Source organism: Pseudochaenichthys georgianus, chromosome 12 (assembly GCF_902827115.2).
Source record: "Pseudochaenichthys georgianus chromosome 12, fPseGeo1.2, whole genome shotgun sequence".
In the NCBI taxonomy this organism is placed as follows: domain Eukaryota; kingdom Metazoa; phylum Chordata; class Actinopteri; order Perciformes; family Channichthyidae; genus Pseudochaenichthys; species Pseudochaenichthys georgianus.
The window spans coordinates 27,020,355-27,032,810 of NC_047514.1; the positions used below are offsets into that span (position 1 = coordinate 27,020,355).

Consider the following 12,456-nt stretch of genomic DNA (forward strand, 5'->3'; position numbering starts at 1 on the left):
ACCGACCCAACTCGGTACCGCTAGTCAATTGTCCGACCGGCCCACTTCGGTACCGGCCCACCGGGAAAACTCCCGGTATTCCCAATGGCCAGTCCGCGCCTGAACACAGCCTAGTCATGCCAGCCTATACAGCACATGAGGGGCAGAGTTTTACTGTGTGTGTTGCAACTTGCATATTTATTGCACTTGACGCACACATACATATGGCGTAATTTCAACTGGGGACAGGGGGGACACTTTTCGAAATCCCATTTGTGTCCCCCCACTTTACAAATATGTTTATTATTATTTTTTAACGCAAGCCGTTATCGCCACGGATTAGCACACAGCCTCTGTGAGCGAGCGAGACAGAGAGAGAGAGAGCTAGAGAGCACACCTTTATCTATTTAATATAGTTGAAACCATTCCAATGTGTACTATAGGACAGTAAAAAAAACAGTTTAAAAGGGGAGTGATTAGTAAAATATGCATAAATAGAAAGAAAGAATACTAACTAGGTAACATAAGATAAGAATAAACAAGTTTAAATGATTTGTTACTGGTTGTGATCATATTCTAAATATTGTTGGATTATAGAAAAGTATACAGCTCCCTCTCATCTGAGTGTTGAGAGCTGTATCCATACATTCATTGTGTGCTCGAAGTGCACCAGATTGATGCTTTTAACTTCAACATTTAAATGTGAGGTCCACCCCCAAATAAAGCAGATTAAAATAATTAAATGTAATACATTTTATTTTAGTAAACACTGAAAACGGGTCCCACAGACCCAAACAGCACACAAAGGTTAAAGGTAAGCATATAATAATGTTAAAATGTGTTAAATATATACACTGCAAAAAATCAATAAAAAGAGGAGTAAAAGTAGCCCCGACTTGTTTTATTTCTTGAAAGTAGCCCTCACCCTAAAAAAGGATAACGGAGACCCCTGTTCTAAAACAACGTCTTTCTGCTCTGGGATAAGTACATAATCGTTTGACAGTGAAAGTAAACAGATGTTGTTTTTTGGGGGAATTGCAGAGAAGATTGTTTCTTCTTGTGAGGAAAGTCTAATATGAGCTAAATGCTGTATCTTCCCTCGGGTCATAAAGTTTGCCTCTTTTTTGCATTTTAATCCCATCAACTGTGGAGAAAATATAATATGCACACGCCTAAGCATTTGAGTAGTTTTACAGTTAGCTTACATAAGAAAGATCACAGTCAATGCAACAAGTTTATGTATTTGGAGAGAAAAAGTAGTTTTTGTAATACTTACATTCTTAAAAGAGTCAGTATACAAACAAAGTGGGTTTGAGATGTAAAACACAAGGTGCTCTGTCCTCCCCTTCCAGAGGGATGTGTCCAGCAAGTCTCTCTGTACCTCTAACCTTAGTTTTCACAAAAGATGAGATCAGTTAAACCCCAGAGAAAGATCTGGAACACAAATCAGGTCATGTAAAATAAATGTTAAAGCTGCACAAAGTCTGACTGGCAGACCCATGGGGAAGGTGACTGGCATGTGTGTCCTCCAAACAAAAGGATGTTTCAGGGCAGACGAGGTTATTGAATCCTGAAGGACGCATGTGAAATCCAAAGCTGGGAATACTCGGACAGGAGGGTGCAGCTGGGAAAACAGACACGACAGGGACGAGTAGAGCCATTTTCACCAAACTACCAGTACAATTCAGGAGATTAAAGACAACATTATTCAACTCACATCTCCGATTGCATACCAGACCTTCACCAGCGGTTTAGCCGCAACAGGCCCCGTTTTCTCAAGTGTTTTGGTTGTTCTCCTGTATGTACCCTACAATAGGGCTGCACAATTATGGCATGCAATCAAAAATATTTGTATATTATGAATAAGTTAGTTATTTGCTAATCTATTGGATCATGACTATTTATCATGATTATTCACAGATTTGAGTGAATCTGCACTTTCACTTGTACAGAAACTGAGTACGGTTTAACTTCTACGTGGTGCTCAATACCTACTAATAACAAATTAGGGCTGTGCAAGATATTTAAATAATATTGCAATAGTCCTTTCTGCAGGCATTGTTAAAATATGACAAACAACCTTATTTCTGTAGGCTACATTTTAAAGTTGATTGCATCACTCTGGAGCACTTTAAGAACAAAATGAAAGACATGGTTGTATATGTTGGTTTAGGAAGTGCTTCATTTGATGTACAGTCGAGCACACATTTTAAACGTCAATCTCTCAGCCGATTTGTTCTTTCAAATTGTTGAAAAGCAATATTGTGATTGCGATTATTATTCTATTAATTGAGCAGCCCTACCTGACTAATTTGTAACATAATTATGAAACCCCCTCACTCTCTATACAAATGATTCAAACATCACGATTTAGCTTCTTTTACACTCGTTATTCAGCTGTTCCAGAGGTGAAATGAAAAAAGGATCTCTGTTGAGTTTACTCTCATTCCTTTTGTATGTGTCTCTGTGTTCTTCTCAAAGCAGCACAACACAGAAATGCTCCATTTTAATGTAATTAGTTAGCTTCATCTGAATATTCATTTATTACCGTTATAATCCCCAATAAATGATATAATTATTCACAGTTTTGTCTTTAATAGAGGCATCATTTGGCACGTCCAGTCTCTCAAGCCTTTCACTGATGGAAGAAACGGCTCTGTTTTATCTTGATTAGCCGTGCATTATATTATGAATTGGCCTACTTTGTTAAACGTCAGCACAGATTAATTTTGAACATGAAGCCACTGAATAGATGTGCAGGTTGAACAATCCACTTTAAGAACCTCTCACAGGCATCATATATTGCAACCCAGTCTCACGGCATTTCGTGTTCACCAACACGATTTTTAATCTATTGATTCGTGTTCACCAACATGGTTTGCCCCTTTTTTCGTGTTGCACATCACGATTTTAAAAGCAATGTATTTCTACTGTAACGTGTTTCGTGCCTGCAGGCTGCAGCACGTCTTTCTCTCCGGTCGGAGTCGTGGAAGACCGGAAGCTGTGTGGTTCATAAAAACATGTTCCTTACTCAATATCAAGCCACAGTTATTGCTTTATTTAAAATCGATAATTTCGGACTTTTGTTGCCGTCTGTGAGGAAAATAAATGGGGCTCAGAGCCTCAGGATACTGAAATCTGTATTTTTAAATATTTTTTTCCTTCTAATTTGTTATTCTTTTCAAAATAACACTCTGTTATTTATTCACCAATAACACACAATTATCCTTGCTTTTATTTATTGGTTTAATTCCATAATCTCGGGCTTTTTTGGCGTGCGTCAGGAACTGAATTTCAAAATAAAAATAACCGGAAACAGACGTAGGCCTCTAGGAGTTTAGAATGGCCGAAGACACTAAACTACCCATAATCCCCAGCTATCGTTTAGGACTACAATCCCGTGATTAATATTCAAGCTCTGGGATTGGATGTTGGAGTGGCAAGGTTATTTGAGTTACTGTTGCCTTTCTATCATCTTGAACCAGTCTGGCCTTTCTCCTCTGACCCCTGGCATCAACAAGGCATCTTCTCCCAGAGAACTGCCGCTCACTGGATATAGTTTAGTTTCTGAAATACTCAGCCCAGCCCGCCTGGCACCAACAACCATGCCACGTTCAAAGTCACTTAAATCACCTTTCTTCTCATCTTGACCATCTCTGCATGCATTGCTGCCATGAGATTGGCAGATTAGATATTTGCGTTAACGAGCAGTTGAACAGGTGTACCTAAATAAAGTGGAAAATTAAACGGGATATTTAAAAAAGAAATAGTTTTCTTTATAAAACCCAAAGAAATTCAACTTAATATCTAATAAAACAAAGAAAATGGGAATTTCCATATTTAAGCTGCTGAAAACAGCATTGTTTTTCCATTGTCATAAGATAAAAAAGTCTCTTAAACAATTTATCGTGTTTCTTCTGTTGATTGGTGAATAAATTAGTTGACTAATTGTTGCAGCAGTGATGTTTAAACTCTATACATGACAATACAATGAGCCATTAATGCAAACACTAATGCAACACAATGAGATACCTGCTCTTTGATCCACGATGAACCACGTTCCTTTACATCATTTTCTCCATGTTGTACATTCATAAACTATTCTCTCCCGAGCCTCAGATCTTGACACCGCTCGGGCTCAGAGGATGAGCCTTCACACAGAATAACTAACGCAGGAACCAGCAGCTCTGAAAACACGGGAGTAATACAGGAACCTTGTCTTTTCATTTCTCTCTGGCTTAGTCTTACTTTGATCTGCTGGATGTACACAGTACCCCGCTGTAACGCACCATCACGTTATTTACCAGCGCTGACTCAGAGAAGTAATGTTGTAGTAATGCTCAGGAAAAATAAATGTTTCGCTAAACACCGTGTGTCGCTGTGCAAAGGAGAGTTAGAGGGGTTCCTTTATGTTGTATGGGTTTTCCATCTCCTGTAGTGTGTTAGAGGTTTTAGTGCATGTGAACGGTCTACAAAGGCTCAAATCCCTGTGTTCCCTACAGAGGGAGTTTTCTCTCCCACACATTAGACTTCTGGAACAAAGTGACATCACTATGTAATACTTTCGCTTTTATTTGCTAGCGCTCAAACCTATTGTACATGATAGGCTAAGGGGCGGGACATCTCTAAGCCATTGACCATTCACAACAGAGCCGGCCAGCTAACCAATCAGAGCAGACTGGGCTCTGGTTTAAGACAGAGGGTGAAAAGAGGTGCTGCAGCACAGGCAGTATGAGAAACATAAAGAGCTGTTTGGACATTGAAGCATGGAGACAAGTAGAGACACTACATACTGATATACACCTGAACATCAGCAGGAGAGGACTCTTTAAAGTAGAGACACTACATACTGATATACACCTGAACATCAGCAGGAGAGGACTCTTTAAAGTAGAGACACTACATACTGATATACACCTGGACATCAGCAGGAGAGGACTCTTTAAAGTAGAGACACTACATACTGATATACACCTGAACATCAGCAGAAGAGGACTCTTTAAAGTAGAGACACTACATACTGATATACACCTGAACATCAGCAGGAGAGGACTCTTTAAAGTAGAGACACTACATACTGATATACACCTAAACATCAGCAGGAGAGGACTCTTTAAAGTAGAGACACTACATACTGATATACACCTGAACATCAGCAGGAGAGGACTCTTTAAAGTAGAGACACTACATACTGATATACACCTGAACATCAGCAGGAGAGGACTCTTTAAAGTAGAGACACTACATACTGATATACACCTGAACATCAGCAGGAGAGGACTCTTTAAAGTAGAGACACTACATACTGATATACACCTGAACATCAGCAGGAGAGGACTCTTTAAAGTAGAGACACTACATACTGATATACACCTGAACAGCAGCAGGAGAGGACTCTTTAAAGTAGAGACACTACATACTGATATACACCTGAACATCAGCAGGAGAGGACTCTTTAAAGTAGAGACACTACATACTGATATACACCTGAACATCAGCAGGAGAGGACTCTTTAAAGTAGAGACACCACATACTGATATACACCTGAACATCAGCAGGAGAGGACTCTTTAAAGTAGACACACTACATACTGATATACACATGAACATCAGCAGGAGAGGACTCTTCAAAGTAGAGACACTACATACTGATATACACCTGAACATCAGCAGGAGGGGACTCTTTAAAGTAGAGACACTACATACTGATATACACCTGAACATCAGCAGGAGAGGACTCTTTAAAGTAGATACACTACATACTGATATACACCTGAACATCAGCAGGAGAGGACTCTTTAAAGTAGACACACTACATACTGATATACACATGAACATCAGCAGGAGAGGACTCTTTAAAGTAGACACACTACATGCTGATATACACCTGAACATCAGCAGGAGAGGACTCTTTAAAGTAGAGACACTACATGCTGATATACACCTGAACATCAGCAGGAGAGGACTCTTTAAAGTAGAGACACTACATGCTGATATACACCTGAACATCAGCAGGAGAGGACTCTTTAAAGTAGAGACACTACATGCTGATATACACCTGAACATCAGCAGGAGAGGACTCTTTAAAGTAGACACACTACATGCTGATATACACCTGAACATCAGCAGGAGAGGACTCTTTAAAGTAGAGACACTACATGCTGATATACACCTGAACATCAGCAGGAGAGGACTCTTTAAAGTAGAGACACTACATGCTGATATACACCTGAACATCAGCAGGAGAGGACTCTTTAAAGTAGACACACTACATGCTGATATACACCTGAACATCAGCAGGAGAGGACTCTTTAAAGTAGACACAGTACATACTGATATACACCTGAACATCAGCAGGAGAGGACTCTTTAAAGTAGACACACTACATGCTGATATACACCTGAACATCAGCAGGAGAGGACTCTTTAAAGTAGAGACACTACATGCTGATATACACCTGGACATCAGCAGGAGAGGACTCTTTAAAGTAGAGACACTACATGCTGATATACACCTGAACATCAGCAGGAGAGGACTCTTTAAGTAGACACACTACATGCTGATATACACCTGAACATCAGCAGGAGAGGACTCTTTAAAGTAGAGACACTACATACTGATATACAGCTGAACATCAGCAGGAGAGGACTCTTTAAAGTAGAGACACTACATGCTGATATACACCTGAACATCAGCAGGAGAGGACTCTTTAAAGTAGAGATACTACATGCTGATATACACCTGAACACCAGCAGGAGAGGACTCTTTAAAGTAGAGACACTACATACTGATATACACCTGAACATCAGCAGGAGAGGACTCTTTAAAGTAGAGACACTACATACTGATATACACCTAAACATCAGCAGGAGAGGACTCTTTAAAGTAGAGACACTACATACTGATATACACCTGAACATCAGCAGGAGAGGACTCTTTAAAGTAGAGACACTACATACTGATATACACCTGAACATCAGCAGGAGAGGACTCTTTAAAGTAGAGACACTACATACTGATATACACCTGAACATCAGCAGGAGAGGACTCTTTAAAGTAGAGACACTACATGCTGATATACACCTGAACATCAGCAGGAGAGGACTCTTTAAAGTAGAGACACTACATGCTGATATACACCTGAACATCAGCAGGAGAGGACTCTTTAAAGTAGAGACACGACATGCTGATATATACCTGAAAATGAACAAAATATGTCCTCTTTAAAAATGAGAAAAATCATCAATCAATAGTCTCTAAGGACTGCAGGGAATCAATATTATATTTATCCAACAATGGAACATAAATGTATGTAGACCATCACTAACGCTGTGTTTGCAAGTGTCATTTACATATAAAAGCGCTTTGCAACTTTTATCAGAATACAATCCTTTATATTCTCTTGACAGGAAAGCAGTTATTTGTGATTGTCAGACAGGCTGCTGGAATAGTCTGTTTGTAATCATGAACATTCAACACCATGTCAAAAGTGAAGGAAATATGATAAATGGATAACTTGCTCTATTTTCTTTTTACGCCACTGAAAACATTTTTTAAATTATGATGGAATAAGAAAAGAACAAGCAAGAAGGCAAATAACAGTCATATTTACTGCAAGGTTTACACTCAGTGTAATAAACTGCTCATTTAGAATAGTTGTAAATGTCATTCTTTATAATTTATTGTAACTCCAAACAAAAATAATTTCTACAAAAAATATTCAAATAATGTCATATAATATTGATACGTGGTCGATATCTTTTTCTCTCTCTTTTAGACTTCTGTTAAATTCTGTTAAATTCTGCTTCCTGAATACTGTGTGAAGATTAAATCTCGCTAAGTGTGGCAACAATCACTCATTCCTATAACATCCACAATAGTGACTAAATTCTTTTTTTATAATTTGTAACCCCCTGGATATAATATAATAAGTATAATCTCAGTGACTGTCAGTGGGCACATTAGATACAATGACTCAAGATATAATTATTAAAAAAAGAAAAGCAGCAGAAATAGAATAAATGTAAAATCAAGTCTCATCTTCTGAGAGGAAATGAAACCTGGTTAATATACTATGTAGGCCTCAGCAGCGGGATCGAACGCCGTCGAGTGTTCCCACACACACACGTCGGCCGTCAGTCAGACGGAGGTGACATCCAACCAAGGAAAAAGGACACAAGAAAAGGTCCACATGTGTGTAACAGCCATTCCCTTAGAAGTGAAACAGTGGTGACTTAAGTGTTTATGCTTTTTGGTTTGATGCACATTGCTCCAGCTCAGGAATAAAGGGAACAGTGGTTGGTATGATCCCCCCCCCCTCATTCCATCTGCATCTTTTTTCTCTGAGGTCGCTCCTCTTTTTCCCTCACACCTGAGCACACACTCGGTATCATAACAGTCCTGTGAGGTGTGCGTGTGTGTATTTATGTGTTTGAAAGGGGCTAGTTCGTGTTGTGTGAGTGAGCTCTTTGCGAGTGCTGCAGTGTGTGTTCGACGCGTCCAGGCGGCCCTTCGGACCCCTGGCCTGGCGTACACACACATAGACACACACTCCCTGGTCCGAGGGGGTCTGGTGGCTCAGTGGGGCGTTAGCGTGTTCAGCAGGTTTGCTAGCAGAGTGCAGAGCAGCAGGGCGGCCGTGCTGAGGTGCAGGGGGGGGGCGGCGCTGCAGTCTTTGCCTGCCTCGCAGCGGGACTGTTGGCACAGGACCCCCTTAAACTCCGGAGGACAGATGCACTTCTGGTTCTGGTTGCATGTTCCTCCGTTCTGGCACAGGAGCATCTCCTCGTCACAGACGTTAGCTGAGGGGGAGCAGGCAGAGAGAGGATCAGGATACCTTTGTTGGTCATTTACACTGTTACAGCCAAGGTGACGATGGAGACAAACAATGAAACGCTATTAGATAAAGGGCATGCACATAACATTTAACATGTTATGTATTTTTCCTTGAATCGTGTCTTGATCTGACAATAAAGAATGAATCGTGTCGTGGTTAAGCGTGTGCAGTCGTAAGGCGAATGAGAGAGGAGGTGGGAATAAAGAGGGCACGGCAAAGTGACAGGCGGTGAGAGGATAGCGTGGGCGCAAAGAGCAAACAAGAAAGATGTATGGCAAAGAGAACGACAGGTGAGGGGAGATAAGGAGGGGTAATGTCAGAAAGGGCATGATGGGAAACAGATACTTGGGAGGGGAGGAATCCAGGGCAAAAAGAACAAAGTAGAAAATAAAGCGGGAGGAAGGGAAGAGGCAAGATGAATTCTGCAGTCGTTGCCTCAGGGACAACAACAGGTAACACCTGCCTTTTTGTTTTTCAGCCCTTTTCTCGGTCTGTTTTTCTTGAGCTGCACTTTCTCAGGGTCAAGCAACAAATCCCTGTCTCAAAGCCAGCAGAAAATACACTGCATGCTATATTTGCTAAGTAATGACCGGAGAAAGGAATAGCATCATTCCAATTCTATAAAAGGCATTGGGGGGAAACACAGAGGGACTGCAAGAGATACTTGGCCTGAACATGTTCTGTGAGAAAGACGAGGCGATCAGGCTTTCATGAGAAGAAATGATTACATGAGCAAACATCTTATCGCTAAGATCATTAACTACTTGGAGTAACATGTCAAATCTAAAACATACTGTGACACGACATGTCCCTTATTGTAATACATACACACACGGTCATAAGACTCGCATGCCTGTGGAGTTTGGTTGTGTGTGTGTGTGTGAGTGTGTGTGTGTGTGTGTGTGTGTCCGTGTGTTTGGTTGTGAGTGTGTGTGTGTGTTTGGTTGTGAGTGTGTGTGTGTGTGTGTGTGTGTGTGTGTGTTTGGGTTGTGAGTGTGTGTGTGTGTTTGGTTGTGAGTGTGTGTGTGTGTGTGTGTGTGTGTGTGTGTGTGTGATGTGTGTGTGTGTGTGTGTGTGTGTGAGTGTGTGTGTGTGTGTGTGTTGGTTGTGCGTGTGTGTGTTGTGTGTGTGTGCGTGTTGTGTGTGTGTTTGGTTGTGCGTGTGTGTGTGTGTGTGTGTGTGTGTGTGTGAGTGTGTGTGCGTGTGTTGTGTGTTGTGTGTGTGTGTGTGTGTGTGTGTCTGTGTGTTTGGTTGTGAGTGTGTGTGTGTGTGTGTTTGGTTGTGAGTGTGTGTGAGTGAGTGTGTGTCTGTGTGTTTGGTTGTGAGTGTGTGTGTGTGTGTGTGTGTGTGTGTGTGTGTGTGTGTGTGTGTGTGTGTGTGTGTGAGGTTGGTGAGATAGACGTTGTGTGTGTGTGTGTGTGTGTGTGTGTGTGTGTGAGTGCGTGAGTGCGTGGATTTGTGTGTTTGTGTGTGTGGTGTGTGTGTGGTGTGTGAGTGCGTGGATTGCGTGAGTGAGTGAGTGAGTGCGTGTTTTGTTTTTTTTTGTGTGTGTTTTTTTGTGTTTGTGGTTTTTGGTTTATTTTTTGATTTTTGTTTTTTTGTGTGTGTGTATTGGTGAGTGAGTGAGTGAGTGAGTTGAGTGGAGTGAGGCGAGTGTGTGTGTGTGTGTGTGTGTGTGGGTGTGTGTTGTGTGTTGTGTGTGTGTGTGTTGTGTGTGTGTGTGTGTGTGTGTGTGTGTGTGTGTGTGTGTGTGTGTGTGGGAGATGCTGGGTGATAGAGCCAGGCCAGTCCCTGTGATGGGGTTAGGGAGTGACAGGGTCATCAATTAAAGGGGTAGCTGAAGCTGCTAATGAGCTCCATGATCTATCCCCCGGAGGAAGGAGAACATGGGAGGATGCCGAGCTGCAGCTCGTGGCACCGCAACTTCCTGTGAGGCTACTCTGCACTTCTCCTCTGGATTTCTATAGAGTTGTGAAGTGCCCAATACGTTTTTTGGTATCCGGCAGCTTGTCCAATGCCTTCACCTTCTCTGCACCTCCCGGGTCCTGAGCAACATCTGCCACTGTGACGTGGATCGGATTGTTGAGGAACATGACTAATCAATACGTCCCGTACATCTCCGGTCTCTGCCTTCCTCTGTTCTTCACTAATCTGTGGTGAGAGCTTTACCCAGCATGCTGTTCAGCCTTGTAAAATAAAACCTGTCTTATTTGTATTGATACCAATGCTACTATCAATTCTAATGTATTGATTGTCTTACTGATTCATGATGAGTTTTCTGTGTGGAAAAAATAAGTATGCCTGCACAGGATTTACGATACGTCTGAACACCGTTTAGAGTGTCTGCATGACATTTGAACATGTCTAACTCATGGGAGCAGGGGGCCACGTCTCTCCCTGGAGCTAGAGAGGACACATAGAGAGCTAGGAGTCCAGCTAGGACGGATACGTGTTTGATTAGCGTAGATCCAGAGTTTGACACCATGATGCAAAGCTTATCCGTCAAAAGACTTGCCACAAATGTAAAATCAGATCATTCTTTTTGTACTCAAACAGGACATATCAGGAAGCTGGGACCTTTCTTACATGCATTCAATACTCTGTAAACAATCTGTTATTGGTATAGTTACCTGAAGTATATATATATATATATATATATATATATTAATTTAATCACATTCCTTGATCCAAATTAAATGAAAGTATGGATGTGACAGAGACTCACAGTAACAGCCTTGTTTCCAGAAGTATCCGGGCAGGCAGTCGTCACACTTGGCCCCCGCGGCGCCGTCTTTACACTGGCAGTAGCCCGTGCCGTTACACCGGTCGTGAACAGAACCCATCTGGTTGCAGTTGCACTCTGAAACAGGAGGGATAAGGAGAGATTTGAAATGCAGATTGGACCTCGAGTTGAATGAAGTTCTGCCTGAACGTGTGCATTGGTATTCAGACCACAGGTTGGTGTCTTATTGATGCCGTTCAGAGCTGCAGCCCCGTGTGTCGGAGCATCAACGTGCAGAGGCAGATATTCAGACCTGAAACCAAGGCTCTTTTTTAGCAAGATTTGTTTTGCTTTTTTCAAACCATGCGTCTGTTTTCTTCCATAGAGCTCCCAGATAATGTGATGTGGAGTCCGGAGATATAAACCACTGTAATTAAAGCTGTTCTTTCCTCTTCCAGAACACAGCCTGAAAGAGACGAAAGTCCTTCCAAACAGAGCATGGAACGACAGAGGGGTTTTTGTGTTTGGGGAACTATCCCATCTAAGCAGAACTGCAGGTTCTTCTGAGGGCAGGATGTCTGCTTTCAAAGGCAGGTAGAAGACGTGCGGGGAACATGGCGGTGTTTTGAATAGTGCAGGGAGATGCTGACGTCTTCTTTTGTTGTGCTGCATAATGAAAGCACCTTAAGGTTGCCTCTGTTGACATTCATATGATAGCTTAAAAAACACAACTCACATTTCATCTCCGAAACGCTTCGACCTCTCCTTACTACCAAGAACACATTGGTGCAAATGTTCTTCTTGCCTTGAAATGCTAACTACTTCCTGCGGTGCACACTTTAAAAGAAGAGGACATTGCATTTCAAAGCATCATTTGTATTTGGTGCAAGTTGTGCATCGTTATCCATATATGAATAGAT

General features: G+C 41.7%; 1 protein-coding gene across 1 annotated transcript in view; it reads right to left on the reverse strand.

The window, feature by feature from the left end:
- Positions 1–7,149: 7,149 nt before the first annotated feature.
- ntng2b (netrin g2b) overlaps positions 7,150–12,456 on the reverse strand; it is an 80,409-nt gene continuing 75,102 nt past the window's right edge. The window contains exons 7-8 of the mRNA XM_034095956.2: positions 11,540–11,674; positions 7,150–8,779 (exon numbers count right to left, since the gene is read on the reverse strand). Coding sequence (XP_033951847.1) covers positions 8,556–8,779; positions 11,540–11,674 — 359 coding nt within the window. The 3' untranslated portion in view covers positions 7,150–8,555. The remainder of the gene's footprint in view (positions 8,780–11,539; positions 11,675–12,456) is intronic.